Source organism: Prosopis cineraria, unplaced genomic scaffold (assembly GCF_029017545.1).
Source record: "Prosopis cineraria cultivar Desert tree isolate PC_DT_omini unplaced genomic scaffold, ASM2901754v1 PC6, whole genome shotgun sequence".
In the NCBI taxonomy this organism is placed as follows: Eukaryota; Viridiplantae; Streptophyta; class Magnoliopsida; order Fabales; family Fabaceae; genus Prosopis; species Prosopis cineraria.
This window is the reverse complement of record NW_026555337.1, coordinates 9,852,290-9,872,098: the sequence shown is the minus strand read 5'-3', so window position 1 is coordinate 9,872,098 and position 19,809 is coordinate 9,852,290. Positions and strand designations below refer to the sequence as shown.

The 19,809-nt window shown below is 29.2% G+C and overlaps 2 protein-coding genes across 2 annotated transcripts; one reads left to right on the top strand and one right to left on the bottom strand.

Annotated features, from left to right (window-relative positions):
- Positions 1-2,668: 2,668 nt before the first annotated feature.
- Positions 2,669-5,156, top strand: LOC129313838 (cytochrome P450 71A1-like). Its single transcript, XM_054957246.1, has 2 exons — positions 2,669-3,589; positions 4,536-5,156. The coding sequence occupies exons 1-2, from the start codon at positions 2,669-2,671 to the stop codon at positions 5,154-5,156; spliced, it is 1,542 nt and encodes a 513-aa protein (XP_054813221.1).
- Positions 5,157-8,109: 2,953 nt separating this feature from the next.
- Positions 8,110-13,834, bottom strand: LOC129313837 (terpene synthase 10-like). The gene is made up of 7 exons (XM_054957245.1): positions 13,592-13,834; positions 13,213-13,471; positions 11,787-12,165; positions 10,820-11,038; positions 10,003-10,141; positions 9,047-9,307; positions 8,110-8,397 (listed from the first exon to the last, which is right to left on the bottom strand). The coding sequence occupies exons 1-7, from the start codon at positions 13,832-13,834 to the stop codon at positions 8,110-8,112; spliced, it is 1,788 nt and encodes a 595-aa protein (XP_054813220.1).
- Between the last annotated feature and the right edge of the window lie 5,975 nt (positions 13,835-19,809).

The following is a 19,809-nucleotide window of genomic DNA, read 5'->3' as shown; positions in this document are numbered from 1 at the left end:
AAACTATAAATTTTAAAAAGTATTTAGGGAAAATATAACTTTAGATTTCTATACTTTACTTTCATTTGTTATAGGTCTTATTATTTTTTTTGGTGCCCTAAGTCCATATACTTTGTTCATTTAGAGACCTAAAACATCAAAACACAAAAGTGAAAGGATTTAGAACACCAAAAAAAAGTACAAAGATTCATAACAAAACATAAGTAAAGTACAGAGACCTAAAGTTATATTTTTTCAAGTATTTATCAATTTTTTCTCAAATTATCTAAATTTATTTTGTTAACTACAGGGATAATTTAGTACAAATTTTTTAATTTTAAACACAATTATTATATTTAACCAAACATTTTAAAATTGTGTTCGTTGATTATTTTCTCTTATACTTGAAAATAGAGGGGGTATTAAATGAGGACAAATATAAAAAAACGATATTAGTTTAAAGATAATTAACTAACTAATTAGAAGTGTAATTCAATTAAAAATATCTCATAGAGTACTTCCTTCGTCTTTATGTATAAGATATTTTTAATTAGATCATGCAAACTAATAAAAATTATTATATACTTAAAAAAACACAACAATATTTCAATTTCGTCATTAATTATAAAAAATAAATATTTTTTTCAAAATAAAGTTATGAGTACTTATCCTCTTCACTTTCCAATGTAATAAGGATACAATAATTTATTTATTAAAATATATGCTAACAATACCTTATATTTAGGGACAAAAAAATTTTAAAAAACTTTTTATATAGGAGGACAAAGGGAGAATTTATTTTAATGAAGGGATTATTAATTAAGAGTTGAAAATTGGAGAGTTTTTGTGCATTGAATGTGTTGCATTAAATAATAGTAATTGAAATTTACAGGTTTAATAAATTCTACTCCCTCCGTCTTAAATTGTAAGACACTTTTAGACAAAATATCACATACCAATGAACCTCATTAAATACGCTTAACAACATTATATTTTTAAAATAAAAATATAAACTTTTAAAAATACCAATCATTTAATATATTAAAAAGAGAAGAGATAAAAATTAATTATAAATAGAAGAAGGGTAATATTGGACTTGACACATTTAATGAAACCTTAATATACTCAAAGCGTCTTATATTTTGGAATGAAAAAACTTCTTTAAAAGTGTCTTACAATTTGAAACGTATGTAGTAGTAGTTTTGAGAGAGAATTATGATATTTAATATAAGGGTGAGATTTATTACATTTTTTTAATATTACTCACTAATTATTAGAGAGAATGTAAAGAAAATTTAAAAAAAATAAAATGCGAGAATTGGAAAATTTTATTCTTTTTTAGACAAAATTAATGAAATTACCTTTCCTTAATTTCAGAAAGGTGGTTAGACGTAGCTCATAATTATAGAAGCATGAGGGAAAATAATAAATATATAACCCTTCTAAAACTTTTATAAATAAAGGTCGGCACTCTTACATCATATTAAACCCCAACACTGTCTAATGATATGTTATACTTCCCGATGTTTATGAATATAAAAGAAAATAACCAACTCATCATACAATTTAAAAAATTAATTAATTACAATAATTATATTTTAAAATAAAAAATTAAACTAAAATACCCTTGTACTTGACAAATAATTTGACAATAATATTGTCTTGTGAATAAAAACTAGTCATATGATTTCATGAGAGGTAATGTAAAAAATTTGTAATAAATGCTTATGAAAAAGTGTAATTTTGCTTATAAAAAAATTATCATGTATATTCTAATTCTAATTTTTCAAATTTATTTTACCTTCTTTTTATAATTAACAAATTTAAATAAGAGTAATATTAAAAAATATAACTTTTTTAAAAATTAGAGGGACATGCACTAGCGGTTTGAGAATATAAGGGGATTGAACCTGTAACTTTCCATTTATTGGGAGCATGCATATCACTAAACTACAAGGTCATTGGCTTGAAAAACCATAATTAATACCTATTAAATACTTTATATCAATGACCAAAGAACCTTATACAAGGAACTTGTCATTAATAGTAATCGGGTGAGAGTGCATTTAAGTAAACTCGTGATAGGAATGTATACTCGTATCGCAAACTTGGATTGTAAACTCGTAAGAGTTCACCTCTATTAACAAATAGCTATTAAAATATGATTATAAATTAATTTAAATATATTAAAAATATAAATTATTGAAACTAAACCCACTTACATTGATAAATTATCATACACAAGACATAAAAAAATTAAAATAGGGAAACTTATTTTTTATATTTTTGTTTTCTTTTTTATTAATATTAGTTTTGGCATTTCAAGTTTTTTTCTTTGAACCAGATCCTATAACTTTTATGAACTGAATTCTTTATAGTATATGCTTAACTCGATCAACTCAAAAAAGAAAATTAATGAATTTAACAAGTTTAACCAAGCTTGCATTTAGTTTGAATTTATGAATTAGTTGATACAATTTTATAAGTTAAAAATGTAAAAATGATAAATTCGAAGGTAAACTCACGAGTTTAGCAGATTTTGTATCAAGTCCGAGTTTATGAGTGTGTTGATACGATTTTATAAGTTAAAAATATAAAAGCGTTAAACTTATAAAGTCAATTCGAGAATTTATATACACACATATATAATAACATAAGCAAAACCCAAGCTTACAGTGCCCCAATGTCCATGGCAATGGAACTAAATCAAAACCTTTACCTCTCTGTATTGTGGTGTCTCATTTTCACCCTCATTGCGTTTAAGCTCATAAGAACAAGAACCAACAAGTCCAATCTGCCTCCATCTCCTCCTAAATTACCCATCATTGGCAATCTTCATCGGTTAGGAAAACTCCCTCACCGTTCTTTCCAATCTCTCTCAAAGAAATTTGGCCCTCTCATGTTGCTGCATTTAGGTCAAACTCCAACTCTGGTGGTTTCTTCTGCAGATCTCGCCAGAGAAATGGCCAAAACCAATAACGACATCGTTTTCTCTGACCGTCCCTCAAATACAGCTTCCAGAATCCTCTTCTATGGACACAACAAGGACTTGAGTTTCGCACCATATGGCCAAGAGTGGAGACAGAGAAGAAAAATCTCAGTCCTCGAACTTCTCAGCACGAAACGGGTTCGATCCTATCACTCCATTAGAGAAGAGGAAGTTTCAGAACTGGTTCGAAAGATTCAAGAAGCACGTAAGTCATGCGTATCAGTAAATCTGACTTTATTTCTGGTTGAATCTTCGAACAATGTAGTGTCCAGATGTATTTTTGGCCATAAGGACGAAGCTGATGATCTGGATGGTAAAAGCAGCACCAAAAGCTTTGGAGAGATTGTGAAGAAAGTTACGCATCACTTTGGAGAGTTTAGTTTTGGGGATTTTTTCCCTTCGTTGTGGTGGATGGATTTTATTACAGGTTTGGTTCCAAGAATGAAGAGCACTTTTAAAGAATTAGACGCTTTCATGAATCAGGTGGTTGCAGAACACAAGTACGGGACAAGAAATAATGAGAACAAGGACATTGTTGATATTCTTCTTCAACTTCAACACGATGCTCGTGATGACGACGACTTGGGTCTCTCCCTAGACAGCATCAAGGCGATTCTACTGGTATCTCCATATTAAATGTGATCTGATTATGATTTATGATTTCTAATTGATTATAATTTTTTACTGTATTTATTACGTTGACTGATCATATTTGATTTAGTTAATTGTTGTGAATTGATCCAGTATTTATAAGAATATCTCATTTTGTTTTACAACTCTCATATACTATCTAGAGTTAGATTTGGTAACTGTACTTAATATAAGTAATGAATGCCTGTATCATTGACCAACAGTTTAGATAAATTTATTCATTTATTAATTTCAAATGAAATATAAATTCAGAACCTTTATCTATGCAATGTTAAATGTGCTGCCATGAGTATGATTGACTTTATGATTTTCCATTGATTATAATTTTCTATGTTTAGGTTGACCAACCATATTTATTGTAATTGTTATAAATTGATTTGATATTTATTAGGATATATTAATAGAAAAAAGATTATTTAAACTGGCCTATTTAGGACAGTTGTTATAGAACCTGTTTAAAAAATATGTATGCCAATCTAAAAAGTCATACTTTCTGATTTTTTTAGACTGGTTATACATATATACAACTGGTATAAAAAAATATGGGATTTTCTAAATAGCTTAAAAAGTTATGAAGAATGACAAATGAAGATTTCATAAGAACATTAATATGTCAAATTAATATATGATTTCTTTACAATTAAAGTTTCTAAATTCAAAACTCCTTCTTCCATGTTTTAATACTAAATAAACTTTAAATTTTTTTTTGATTTGACATTAATCTTCTCATGAGTCTTTACATGTTATTCTCTCAAAAGTTATTTTTACTAGATTTAAAAAAAAACCCTTTTGTTCTAGTGACATCTCATTTTATTTTACATAACCCCTCTTTCTTTCTCTCTTTTTTGTGCCTTTAATTTCTATAGTTTGCTTTTCGAGTGTGCTTATTTCTTCCTTTCATCTTCTAAAATTGCAGGATTTGTTTGCAGGAGGAAGTGAGACTACTTCAACTACATTAGAATGGGCAATGGCAGAGCTAATGAGGCATCCAGAGAAGATGAAGAAAGCACAAGAAGAGGTACGAACAGTTGTGGAGAAGAAGAAGAAGAACAAATCAAGAATAGATGAAGATGATGTGAGTCAAATGAGCTACTTGAAATGTGTGGTCAAGGAAACTTTAAGGCTGCACAATCCACCAGCTCTTATTACAAGAGAAACTAACAGTACTGTGAAGCTAGGAGGGTACGATATTCCACCCCAAACAATGGTGACTGTGAATGCATGGGCAATTCAGAGAGATCATGATCAGTGGGAGAGACCTGAAGAGTTTGTTCCAGAGAGATTTGAGAACAGCAAGGTTGATTTTAAAGGCCAGAATTTTCAGTTTATACCATTTGGTTTTGGAAGAAGAGGATGTCCTGGACTCTTATTTGGGGTTGCTTCAATTGAATATACACTTTCTAATCTCTTGTATTGGTTTGACTGGAAGCTACCTGAAGAGGACATAGACATGAGTGAGACAATTGGTCTCACTGTGAACAAGAAGCTACCACTTCATCTTCAACCAGTTCCATACTATTTCTGCCCTAAAATTTGACCTTATTTTGTAATAATCGTTTTCATTCCAGTCACCAAGTGTGGCTTATGCATGCTAATAAACTATCGTAATTCCTACTCTATCATGTCTGCAGTTTGCCAATAAAGCCCAGACATGTCCTGTTCTATTGAACCCTTATTGTTTGGGAGAATCACAGTAAAGTCAAATAAAAGAATTAATGACAATTAACTTTTGGATAAAATTTTTTGAAAAAATGAGTTGCAATTGTAACTCTTGAATTTATATTTATTTAAATTAATATTTATACCTTACTTTTTATAAATTTTTATCCAAAACCTAACTATTGTTAATTTTCTTAATTGAAATTTAACTATCATCCTCCCTTATTGGTTCATTTAATCAGGTGTGTGTGAGATTTTATTATGTATATATTTTTTATTTTGTATTTGCAATTTTAATTGCAATAAAATTGTATTTAAATAATAAATATTTCATCAAAATTAATTTAAAATGATAATTAATACTCTATTCATCCCAAACTATATGGCACTTTTAAAAGAGTTTATCCATCATAAAATATAAGACACTTTAGTTAAATTAAGGTTTTATTAAATGTACCAATTTTAATAATATTCTTTCTCTCTCTATAATTAATTTTAGTCCCTTTTCTTTTCAATATATTAAATAATAAAAATTTTTAAAATTTTATATTTTTATTTTGAAAAGATAAGATTGTTAAATGTATTTAATAAAATTTATTAATATATAAAATTTTGTCTAAAAGTGTCTTATAATTTGAGAGTAAAGGAGTATTATTTTTGAATTCTAGACGTCTAGGTCCGCACACCGCCCTGTCCTAAAAATAGCATTTCAAACACAAGATCAGACAGAAAAACACAAGATCGACCATTTATTATCGTTTAGTTTCTGTGAGTAGATTAAGGGGTTTGCCATTTGCATAGTGGAAAGTTAATTTTTTTTTTGAAAGATGGTGTTTTTTTAAATACTTATTGGTGTGTTTTTTTATTGAAGATAATTTTATTTGAAACATAATTGAATACTGAATGTAAACACCTCTCCTAAGAAGAATTTTCACATTGGTTCACCATATTGTTAAGATTAATTCATTCTGCTGGACCAAACTCCTATTAATAACAATAATACATTTAATAACTGAAAAGTGAGAATATTTTTTCTAGACAATATCAATTTTATTACATGTCCTTGGGGTCCTGCTAAAATAGTTAAAAATAACTGATTTCATCCATTTTTAAATATAAGATAAAATAATCAACTCATATAGTTTAAGAAAGTTAAATAAAAAGAATTAGACTAAAATATCCTTGCACTTAATCAAATAAGTTTTCATTAATGTTTTGTCTTGTGAATGAAAACTATAATTTTATAAGAGCTAATTTAAAAAATTTGTGATAAATATTTATTAAAATGTGTAATTTTACTTATGAAAAATAAAATACCATGTGACCTTTCTCCGATATTCAGAAACAGAGCAGTGTATTACATACCAGGGGATGAGTGCACAGGGGACACAAGTGAAGACAAAAGCGTGCACACAGATCCTGGAAAACACTTGTCCACATGCATGTAATCTCTGGTCCACTGTGTTCTGACGATCCATCCTTCTCCTTTCCAATGCGCATTTTATTTAAAACACTTGTCAATCATGCATGCATGTGATCTTATGGAAATGAATGACCACTTTTCTTATCGATTATTTAAAACTTCATTCATTATGTTATGAAAAACTAGCCGGCCACTTCCACCATACTCGACCGTTTTATTGGGATAGTATGACACTTGGATTGCTGAAAATGGATTTGGTTATTCTAGAAAGCGATGGTGGTATATGTGTGTATCATAATATGTCATAAAATAATAATAACATTATTTCATGTTTTTTAACTATTTATTGAAATATATGTAACCTTGAGAAATTCTTGTACAAACAATGCCACGTCATCCATGTTTCACTAGTCAACCCAATGAAATTTCACCAATTCAATATAATAAAATCTTATGTCAATATTATTTTTAATGACTTTATATTTAGAATAAAATATTTATTTAATTTGTTGATTTTTCTATCTTTACTGTATCGTTAATGGCAGGATAAATCTATATTTACAACAATATGAATTATATGTTTTTATTGAATGGAGTATGAAAGACACGGTGCATCGGACCGATCCAAAAGAATTTCATGTAAATCATAAATAATATAAAATTTATGGAGAAATAAATTTATATATATATATATATATATAAACCATAAATTATATGTATGACTAAACACTTGTCAAACATGCATGTAATCTTCTACATTTTTCCTCATCTTATGTGAACATACATGCATGCAAAAATATTCATTAACGAAGCAAAACCTCAAGGGAGGGGACAAATTTCTTTTTTAAAAAAATCAGTTATCATCAATTTTTCCTTTACGTTACACCAGCGCATTTGAACTCATGCAAGATGTGTTGGTAAAAAAATTATGTCATTACCAAATCTCGAAGGGTTCTCTACTGGCTTTTGTGATCAAATTTTCTCATAATTTTTATGATTTACGGTTATATAAAAATAGATTTTTCAGTATTACCCCTTTTTAAAAGCTATTAATTATTAGAGGTAATGTAATGCAAACATAAAATTTTTTCATTAAATATGAACAATATCAAAAAATTATTTATTTTCAAACAAAATTAATTATTTAATCACATTTTCTTAAATTCGATGAGATAGTTAGAAATCTTTAATTTATAACAGAAATCAGAATAGTATATATGTAACAAATTATATATGTTATTCAAAAGCAGGCACACGAAATAATCTTCTTGAAAGCAGATTGTAATATGTAGCAAGTAGTGAAAGAAAGCTTGAAAATGCACATTAACTAGACCGAAAAAGAAACGATTCCTCAAAGATAGTTGACTGTACTGTTTTGTCTGTTGATGGTTGATACATTGGGGATTGATCATATGGGTTCAAAAAGCAAGGAATGAACACGATCCTTGAACGTAGAATCCTGAAGAGTGTAGGTATCATCTCCATAATAGTAAAAGAACGTTGCAGTTCTAGAAAGCTCCCAAGCGGTAACGTTGAAATCACGAGACAATGACGATGTGGCAACTTGTTCATTCATCTTCTTCCATGTTTCATGCACCAAACACTTTATGTGTTCTATGGCTTCTTCTTCTGAAACTCCACTATCATTCATGTAGCACTGAATTGAGGACGGTACGTCACCTGTCTTTTGCTCACGCTAATAACATCAATTCAAATCAAGTTAGACACACACACACACACACACACACACACACACACTGAAATAAATTAAAAAGACTTTGTTTTATACTCCTTCATGTCCTAATTACAAAGTAAAAATAAACTGAGTCTTAAAAAATGATAGTTAATATCCTTAAACTTGAGTTTATATAAAAAAAATACCGTTAAGATATCCTTAAACTTGTGAAAAATGCTTGACTTTTCAATTCTTCCTTTTACTAAAATCACTCCCTCCAACAATCCCATATTAATTTATAAAGTAGGGAGAGAATGGTTTTTTAGTCATATGTATAATCACCTCATTACATTTTTATCACTATTTCTCTATTTACTCCTATTAAATGTTGATAAGAGAAATTAAATTATTGAAGTAAGTATATTTAATAGAGATATAGTTAAAAATTTATTATAAATTCTTAGACATATATAGTTTAATAAGTTTTAAAGTTTTTTTTTCGTCCTAGTGAAATATATTGAAAACGACTTATAATAATTTGGTGCAATTAAAAATGGGTGATATAAAAAAGTTAACTAATATATCTTTGCCGTATATTTAGGAGTAAATAGGATTTTAAAACTTTGTTTGCCCTGTAATTAGGACTTGAAGGAGTATATATAGGATATACCTTAAATGTTCCAAGGTCATTAAGAAGGCGGAAATTAAGTCCTGATACGTGAAGTAGATTTGAATGTTGGTCGTGTAAGGAAATTAAGTCCAAGTCGAGGTCTCTTATGGGATTATTTGGCATCAAAACATAAGCATGGAGATGTAAAAGAGGTCCTCCAATTGAAACCCATCCATTTTCCAAATATTCTTTCAGGCTCGGCGTTTTCCCACCGTGGTACCATCTTGCCTCAACCATGAATGCCTTACAGAAATCTTGCCACTGAAACATTTAGTTTAAAATTAAACTTTAAAGTAATGCAATCATTAATTGGAGAAATGATGTTTAAGGACCCTCTCTAAAAATCTTACTTAAGACCAAGGCCTATAGATTTTGGGAATTATAAAAAAAAAAATCCGAGATTCTTGGTTGAAATTAATATTATTGTGGAGTTAATTTTTCAACACTCTCTTCTTTCGTCTTTTTAATACTCATATTTAATATTTTTTAGCAATTATCATTTAAATTACTTTTGTATTACGATACTCAGATTTAATTTGAATATTTAAAATTAAATATTTTCATATTTAATATTTTTTAGTATTAGTCACATGAAAAAATGAGTAATACAAAACTAGTACTAAAAATTTAAAAAACAGAGTATTGAAAATAATAAAAATGGGTACTCTAAAAATATCAAAGTTAAGAACTTAAAACATAAAAAATGAGTTAGCGCAAAGACATTCTATTGTCAACTAAGAACTTAAATTCTAATTATCATTGCTTTAAAATTTTAAACATTTGTGATCTGTAAGTATAATTGATGCATTTTTTTAGAGGGTCGAGTCTTTAAATATTATTCCATCATGGATTATATATACAAATATATCATAATATAATAATTAACTTGCTACTTGATGAAGTAACCATGTACTTAGGTATAACATATAGTTAATAATTAAATTAATATGTCATACCCCTTTTTTAAGATATGAATGGACGTTATGGCCTTTCTCTTTCTGAATGTCAGAAGTAAGTTCATCCACAAAGTTATAAATTGCAAAAAATGCCACTTTCATGTAATCTGCGAGGCCATCTAAGTCATTTGCATCCCACCTAATAAATTAAAATCACAATCAATTTCTAATTAAGGCAGAGACATTCGAAAGGGAAAATATATTTTGATAAAATCATATTTAAGAATTTAATATAATTAATTAACCAGATCTTTGCATATTGAAAATATATGCCAGCTTTTCAATGTAATTTTCAATATATTTTATAATATTTATGGTGAAAATATTGAACATAATACTCCTTTTGTTAGAAAATGTAAGACATATTTAACTAAATCTCACCTTCTAATAAAGTAGTTATTTATTTTTAAACTAATCCTATCTTTTTATATTTACCCCTATTAAACACCCTATAATCAATATAAAATCATTTATCAATAGGGGCATTTTTGAAAAAAAAAAGTAATGATTATATCTTGAAAGACTAAAAATACCTTACATTTTTTAATATTCAACTCCTCAAAAAATGCCTTATATTTTTGAATGAAGGAAGTAATTATTTTAAAAATGAAGACTTCTATCAAATTTTGAGAGACTGCAAATCTTAAGAAACAGCAAATTTCTTTCACGAAAAATATGATTATAATTATATTATAATTTAAAACACGTAATAATAGTCTTGTAAACATTGATAAACAGTGTTCAAGTGATTGTTAAAACAAGTAAGATGTTTAATATCATTTAATTAATAATTACGAATGATAACAAAAATTCAAACCTGGCAATAGTTTCTGTGAAGATCTCTAACTCTTCCAAAGTACCATGAACATCATACATATCGTCTGTTAAGGTTATTATGGCACAAAGATTCCCAATGACTCTTCTTAACTTTTCAAAATCTGGTCCATCCTTCATTCCTAAGCCCCAAACATAGTTGTCCACCACTCTGCACCTAAAGAAATTGATCTTGTTTTCCAGGTCAGTTCTTTGCCACCATCTTCAAATCAAACAAAAAATTTATCATTAGGATATAAGTAATTTAATTAGCACTTTGACCATATACTCAATTATCATATTTTACTAAAAATTTCTGTTATCTTGTTTTTTTTTGGGGGCCAAAAAGCAGACAGTATTCAATGGCATATAGTTAGGATTATTTGAGGCAAAAAATTTCGTGTGGAATAATCTGGAAAAAAAATTCATTTTGGTATGAAAAATTATTTCTTAAACAGTTAAACTAGCTTAATTTCCACCAAAAAAAAAAAAAAACAGAGTGAAAGCTGTTCCTATAAATTTTTCAGTTTTTTCTTGCAGAATTTTTCACGAGAAAGTTACTAGTATGTTGGAGTGTATTATTACACTATTTTAACTCGAATATGCACCTGAAAATTTAATTGTAAACAAATAAAATGATTCGTCACACACGTCACAAAACAGCTTGCAGCAAATTTTTCATTTTTTTACAGAGTATTCTATCCTAAATTTTCTATTTTATTCATACAACCAAAATAATAAGAAATTTCAACAGATTTGTGACGACATTTGAGACATATTTGCGACGGATTCGAGCCTCGGTGATGAGCCTACAGACACCTTTTCCTTCACAAATCAATCGCAACTCCATAGCAAAATTTTTTTGATGGATTTGCAATAGATTTTTATCTGTCACAAATTTCTTATTTTTCAATGATATGTTATAGTACACACTTGAATGGTTTAAATTTTTATTGATATGTAAATTGCACCTTATATTAGACTTCACTTCCTCCTGATACATGGCTTGAGCCATGTTATAATCCAATTTGGCAAGCTGAAGTATGGTTGGATTCATATTAGGCATTCTTTCATATTCACCAATGAACCAACGAGCCTCCCATCTTGGAAGCCTCCAATGTAATGGAAGCTCCAAAGCATGTTTCACTTGGCATGTCAGTTCATGTTCTGTGTTGTTTCTCACAAAATCTTTCAGAGATTTTGAGGTGAAATTTGTAGCCTTTTCCAGAATCGTTTCATTTTCCATTAAATGAAACGAGGCTTCATATAATGAAAGCATTCCCTTGATATCCTTTGAGAGAGACCTTTGAAAATCATGACCCGTTTTAACTTTGAAGCTTCCAAACACATCTACGCCAACAAATGGTACTAGTGTAAATATACGAAAGTATAAAAGTAAGTCTCTATATTTTAATTACATACTCCCTCTGTTTAAGAATAGAAGATATTTTTAATCAAATCTTATCCCCTAATAAAGTAGTTACCTACTTTTCAACTAACCCTATTTTTTCATATTTATTCCTATTAAACACCCTACAATAAATATAAAGTCATTATCAATAGAGACACTTTTGGAAAAAAAAGGCAACAATTACACTTCGAAAGATTAAAAATGTCTTACATTTTTTAACATCTAATTCCTCAAAATATGCCTTATATTTTTGAATGGAGGAGTGTGTTTTTAGTCCCTATATATACCTTTATTTCATTATCTCTAATTTCTTTAGTTTTATCTGTCTACAACATTAATTTCTATAATTTTAAAAATGCATATAAAAACCATGAGCTAACACTAACGAAATTAGCTTCATTATGACTTTACTAATCCCTTTGCTAACATGGTAAAAGTATGCTGGTATGGAAATAAATTGAACAGGCATGATTTAAAATGAAGAGTAATGCAAAAAAAAAAAAAGAGCTTTCTTATATATTTGGATTAAATAAAATGTAAGGCAAAATTAATTACACTTCTGGGTCACTCAAGGGTTCCTAATGCCAAAAAAAAAATTGTATATTTGGATTAAATAGAATGTAAGGCAAAAGTAAGAACACCTCTGGATTACTCAATGGTTCTAAGAGGATACATATAAGTGAGTATGACACATCATGATCCATAACTTTAAAACACTAAGTTTTTGGGCTTTTCAACTTATATAATTCTTCTCTAACCCAACTCTATTTGATGTGAGATTTTTTTCCTATACCAAGTGAAGTCAAGTCACACTTGACATTCCAACAATAAGAACTAATGTTGTAGACAGATCAAACTAAAGGAACAAGGAACAATGAAATAAAACTATTGTGATTAAAAACAAAATGTAATCAAGGTACAAGGATATCTATTGGTATTATTGTATTTTTCCTTTCAATTAATATAAAGTTCAAGTACGTATATACCTGTGGATACATCATAGCCATGTTGTCTTAAGAGTCGAAACTCAAGTGCTGTGGCATGCAGATTCAGCTTGTTCTTGAACTTGTCCACATTATAAGTATTTTCCAGTATCTTTTTTATCTCACCCTTAAAATGATAACCTAGTCCAAGCCTTTGTAAAGTATCTATAAGCACAAGTTGATCCACACGACTCATCGTTTCTGAAAGCAGTATCCTTACTTCTTCCCCAAGCATTCTGCTATCTTCTTTGTATGCTTGTTCCTGCATGCATGTTGCATATTGACATCTAACAATTATTCGCTGGAAATTAAAACAATTATATATATTACTATAAGAATGGAATTATATATATAAGAATGGAATTAGCTAGCCTAGCCAGACCGCATAATTATTATTCAGTGACTGAATATAATCGTAGCGCCAAACGTCAGGCTGGAAGTCTCCAGATCGACGAGAAACTTGTTGAGTCTGATCAGAAACCCTAACTGATGATGAGGCTTTGCATTCGACTGTGAGGGAAGGAGGATTGAAGCTTTTGGATATGGATGCAACACAAGAGGGTCTTATATTCAGAGGAAGCATGTTAGTGAGAGAAGCAGCTTGGGGAAGATGAAGAAGGGCCATATTACAGCAAGTTTCAAACCAAAGTTGAAGGTCATCAATGCTTACTCTCAAGGCTTCAGTATCTATATATATAGAGGGACGACGGAATAGCAGCTCCAAATTATTTTGATTCTGTGTTTAATTACTGTAAGGGGAAATCAAAAAACATATAACTAATGTCAGTCATTAATGCATAATTATATAAAATATGTTTAAAGTATAATATGAAAAAGAGAGCTTAAAACATGAAATCATGCATGAAAATATACAATTTGTGAAATCGAAAATTCTTCCCAAATATTTATTTGTGTAACAAAATCAATGAATAGAGTGACAGAGAACTATTGGAGGAAAGAAATAAAAGGTGATGGAGGAGATGACATGGATTTTGACAAGCTACGTGGCCGAAGACAAGTAATGAGAATTGAGAATGATGGAGATGAATTACCAATCTATATATAATTAATCTCGATATCATTTTCAATGTTAATATCTATCAATCACAATGCATCAACATAATTTTAATATAAATAAAATTTGTAATAAGACGTATGGTACGTTCGGGTCTTAAAATAGTATATTGATTTTTCAAACTCGTTGAGGGAAAAAAATATTCTTTGTTTGAATGTAACTTAGAAAAAATATCTCTATGATATTAATGATGGAAAAAAAGAATAAAATGAGAGTTTAATTTGGGCTGGAGTCAGGATTATAGGCTGTCGGATTTACAGATTTGGAGCATCCAAGTTTAACCACAGACCTCAACTATTAGGCTTAAAGTTTTTTTTGCATATACGCGCTATGCATTATGATGGGCGCAAATCATTTGATAGTGTTTGAATTTGATGTATTTGAATTTAAATTTTAAATTTAAAATCTATATATTTAAAATGTTTTATTTGGATAGTGTTAAAATTTTTAAAGGCATACACAAGTTGAGATTTGAAGAAAAATGAAAAATTAAAAGTAATGAAATTATCTCTATTTGTTAATCTTGGTTTGGGATCAGAACCTACAAGAAATAAAGGAAGAGGTGGGAATAATAAAGAAAAATGTGGGAAAAAAAAAACAAGAGAGTTGGCGTAGCTGAAATGTCAAATTAAATCATGAGAATTTATAAGAAATTTTAAATTAAGAAAATTATAATAAAACATGAATTTATTTCTCTCATGCATCAAAGAGAAAGCATTGAGGCTGAAAAAAAAGATAAAAAAAAGATTAAAAAAAAAAAACAGAGAGCAGCACGCTTCTCTTTCATTCTTTATTATGGGATTAATTGTACGTAGAGGACACGAGTGAAGACAAAAAGCATGCATGCAGATCCTGTAAACACTTGTCGACATGCATGCAATCTCTAGCCCATCTTTGAATGCTAGAGTAGTACAGTAGTAGACCGTATAGACACTGGTCAACTATATTTTTGTCACAACATGCATGTAATCAGTGACCCATCCTACCCCTTCCCAATGCGCATTTAGAGCCTGTTTGGTTTTTATTTTAATTATTTATTTTTAAAAATTATTTTGTAATACATTTTTTAAATTTATTTTTAAAACAAAAAAAATAAAAATTTGTTTGGTTATATCAATTAAAAAACAGTTTTAAAATTAAAAAATAAATTAATAGTGATGGTTATAAGCAGTTAATGTTGGTGATTAATAATAAAAATTGATCAAAACAAAATAAAAATTTGTTTGGTTATATCAATTAAAAAATAATTTTAAAATTAAAAAATGAATTAATAGTAATAGTTATAAGCAGTTAATGTTAGTGATTAATAATAAAAATTGATAAAGCTAATTATAATTTTCAATAATTAAATGTAGTGTGTTTTAAAAATAAAAAATAAAAAAAATAACTTAAAGTTGTTTCTATTTTTTGTTTTTTAAAAAAATGAAAAACACATATTCAAACAAATTTTTAAATTTTTCTGTTTTTAAAAGCAAAAAACAATTTTTAAAAATAAAAAACAAACAAGTCCTTAAGCTCTTTCTTTAAACACTTGCCAATCATGCGTGCATGCATGTAATCTTATGAATTAAATTACACGGACTGTCATTTTCTTTCTATAAACAGAGAAAACACGTACTGTCATTTTCTTTCATTAACTATGTGAGTAATGTTGGATTGTTGGGAACGGATTCGGTTATTCTAAAGAAACTCCAAGCATTGTTAAGGAATGATCGAAATGGCAAAAGCGTGTGTGACAGAGACTCGGTGCACAAGATTTCTCCTCAAATTTTCCTTGCTTTTATTTGGCCTATGTAACTTCCCAAGTTTTAATCAAAGGGTTAGATTCATTAATTGAGAGATTTAATCAGTTATGTTTAGGAGAAGTTAATTATAGAGTTTGGGTGGCCTTTTGAGCTTATTGGGCCCTATAAGGGGTTTAAAATAAGACTTAGGGAGCCATTGGATTGTTTAGAGCTTAAAATATTGGGCTTAAGTTAGGGTTTCCAACATGCACCATTCGATGATGTTTTGAGGCTAGTTATGGTTAATCATGTTTAAAAGGTTATTAAGTGTTAATTGTAATTAAAGGTTAGTTAATGATGATGATTAGTCATTGTTGTTATTTTTTGGCCATTGTTTGTAGAGCATAGTTTTCAAGAGCTCACGTTGTGGAAGCTCCCTCAAAAATCCAAATTACACACTTAAGGTGGTAAACCTAAGAATTGAGGTAATTGAAAATTTAATTTTAATATATGATTATGTTTGTTAGCTGTGACTTTATTATGTTGATGATGGCATGGCCTGAGCAATGAAAGCATGATGATGAGTATGTTGCCTTTAAAGTTGTTAATTGAGATATGAAGTATGTCTCTTGTTGTGTTTATATATGGTTGACACTTGACTATGGAATAATAAATGGTTGGGCTTGTATTAGCCATGTATTGGTTATGTGAACACGAAGTTATAAGTTGTTTAGGATATGTTGATGTGTGTGTTGAGAAAAGCATGCAAGTTCTTGAATTTATGAAAGTGTTGAATTAATGGGCATGTGAGAATGTATTTGCATATGCTTAATGAACTTGCATGATAGATGGGAGTTCACCATAGAGTAGTTGAGGGTATTATTGAAAAAATTCCCTTCAATGAGTTTGCGCATAGTGGTTAGGCAAATTTATTTTACATATATACTTAGTATTGCCATTAACCTTTGCGAATAGCATGGGTCGAGCATGATGCTTAATATCACCGGTCTTTATGGAGTTGATGTGGGTTCAGCAATTATGACACTCTGAAATTTAAGTAGGGAGAATTCATAATCTAAATGTGAGTGTGGAAACCATTGGTCAGAAAATCCCTCACAATTTAGAGAGCGGGGTTGCCTAGTCACATAAGTTAGACCTATTTAAATTAATAGCTCATGGATTCAGTTAAATAATATATAAAAAATGATATAAAGTAATTGCATTGATCATGCAAATTGTGAATTGATGATGCATTGTGCTAAGTGTAGTTTTACCTTGTTTACAATTGAGCTTGCTTACATTGTTGTCGCACTTTTATGAGGCACCAAGTTAGAGAGAGAAAGAGAGGGGTAAATGTTTGGGAGAATGACGATTAAGTCCTAAGAGGACCAATTATTTTAAGTTAAGTCCCATCTAATTTTAGAATGCTAATGAAGGTTCTTGATCTTTCAGTAGTAATAATTATAATAGAAATTTACAAAGATTTGCAAATTTAGCTCCTAATTTTGTAATTTTATTATAATGCATTTGCAATTTATTTTTTAAATTTTAGTAAGGAACGTAAATTTTCATCTTCAATGTTAAAAAGTATTAAGTCTAATAGTTCTAAGAATTTGCAAATTCAACTCCATATTATGCAACTTTAATTTGTTGGGATACATTTGCAACTTTTTTTTTCTTAATTTTAGTATTAATAGGGAGTGCAAATGTTCATCTTTAATATTGAAAAGTGTTAAGTCTAACAACTCCAAGGATTTGCTCAAGACATTGATTAAACATCATCATCACCTAAATGGGAATGGGCTTAAAAAGCAATGAACGAAGACGATCCTTGAATTGAGAATCCTAATGAGTGAAGGGATCATCTCCATAATGGTAATGGAAAGTTGCAGACCTTGTAAGTCCCCAAGCAGTGACATTGAAATCTCGAGGGAAGGAGGATGATGACGTGGTAACTTCTTGATTCATCTTCTGCCATGTTTTATATATCAAGGACTTTACGTGTTCGATTGCTTCTTCTTCTGAAGCTCCAGTGTCATTCATATGGCACTGGATTGACGACGATACATCACCTATCTCCTGCTCACGCTGTTACAATTAATTAAACATTATTAGAACAAAATGACAGGAATTAATAGGCTGTATGTAGAATAGGGATGTTCTCATAAAACTACACACAACATGATGATGAGTGTCACCTTATAAGATCCGAGGTCATTAAGGAGGCGAAAATTAAGTCCTGAGAAGTACTAAGGGAGATTTGAAAGTCATTGATCTAAGGAATCCAAGTCTTAGTTCTTGATGGAATTATTTGGCACCGTAAGATAAGCATGAAGAAGGAAATTATGTCCTCCAATTGAAACCTATGCATTTTCCAAATATTCTTTCAGGCTTGGCGTTTTTCCACCATGGTACCATCTCGCCTCTGCCATAAATGCCTTGCATATATCTTACCACTGTAATATATGTTTAATTTAAATTAATTAATCATCAATGTAATAAACAAGTTTATGAAGAGATAATATTATAGCTATAAATTAAAGCCAGTAATTAATGTGACATGCATACCCCTTTCTTGAGGTATGTATCCACGTTAAGCCCCTTTTCTCTCTGAATGTCAGAAGCAAGTTCATCCACAAAGTCATAGATTGTGAAAAATGCCACTTTCATGTACTCTGGGAGGCTACCTAAGTCATTTGTGTCCCACCTAATAATCAAATTACAATAGTTACTTTAAGGGAGAGGCACTTGAAGGAGAATATATATATATATATATATAGATGAAAAACTGTATATGCAGATATCTTTATATGAACTTATTTTGTGTTCTGTATCATGTTGAATAGTGAATGTTTTATGTGTTTTGCATCATTCAATTTGTTGTGTTGCTAGTGTATATATGAGCTCCCCTATTGCTATATAATCTATTTTTATATGTGTGTTTTGTAATTCCATGTTGTTCAGTTTATTTGAACTCAAGCTCAATATTTGCTTTTATATGTATTTAGCACTTTATTCATTTGATCCTTGTTGGCTTTCATTATATCAAGTTGTGATTTAACAATCTCATATAGAGCACATTTTTATTGTGGTCAAATTGCATGCCCGCTAATGTTCAAATATTGCTATTTCTTGTTCTTTTTTATTTGCTAATGTTAGATATAGACACAATTGCATAATTGCATGGCAAAATGTGCAAAATAAGTAATGCTTTTCTTATTTGGAATATTAATTTTTAGAAAAGCGTTGCTAAGTGGTGAGAATAATGACATTCACATTCATCATGTACCACCATTCTTTATATTTTTATTTTTGGGATTTTCCTTTGCCCAAGCATCATTATTCAAATACTAAATTACTGGTGAATAAACTATATATTAACTTAAATTTTCAGTGACAAACAACCCTAATTCTAAAATTGTAATGCCAATGAATTAATGCAATAAACAATATATAGGAAAAATCACATCTAGCTCCCTCCTAAGGAAATTAATCACATATAAGGACCAATGCAAAATGAATTGTTGTTAAAATGAAAACATGATTTGTTTTTTCTTGAATGGGACTTATTGTTTGGTCCTTATTTGTAATTAATTTCCTTGGGAGGGGGTTGGATGTAATTTTTTCCAATATATATCCCTTCTCATACTAGTTAAGTAACACTTAGGGAAAAGTAACATCTAATGTTAGAAAAATACCAAAAATTTTATTTATAAGATAAACTAGCTAGAGATTAGACAAGTTAGAAATTTGATCTAAGTTTGTTTTAATTTCAAGTTTATTAGTTGTATATAACTTCTA

Excerpts from the sequence above, each read along its gene's own strand:
- LOC129313837 (XM_054957245.1), bottom strand. The coding sequence starts at position 13,834 with ATGGCCCTTCTTCATCTTCCCCAAGCTGCTTCTCTCACTAACATGCTT. Across the intron at positions 12,166-13,212 it reads TGGCTATGATGTATCCACAG|ATGTGTTTGGAAGCTTCAAA; the intron begins GTATATACGTAC and ends TTGTTGGCGTAG. Across the intron at positions 9,308-10,002 it reads ATTCATATCTTAAAAAAGGG|TGGCAAGATTTCTGTAAGGC; the intron begins GTATGACATATT and ends TAAATGTTTCAG.
- LOC129313838 (XM_054957246.1), top strand. The coding sequence starts at position 2,669 with ATGGCAATGGAACTAAATCAAAACCTTTACCTCTCTGTATTGTGGTGT. Across the intron at positions 3,590-4,535 it reads GCATCAAGGCGATTCTACTG|GATTTGTTTGCAGGAGGAAG; the intron begins GTATCTCCATAT and ends CTAAAATTGCAG.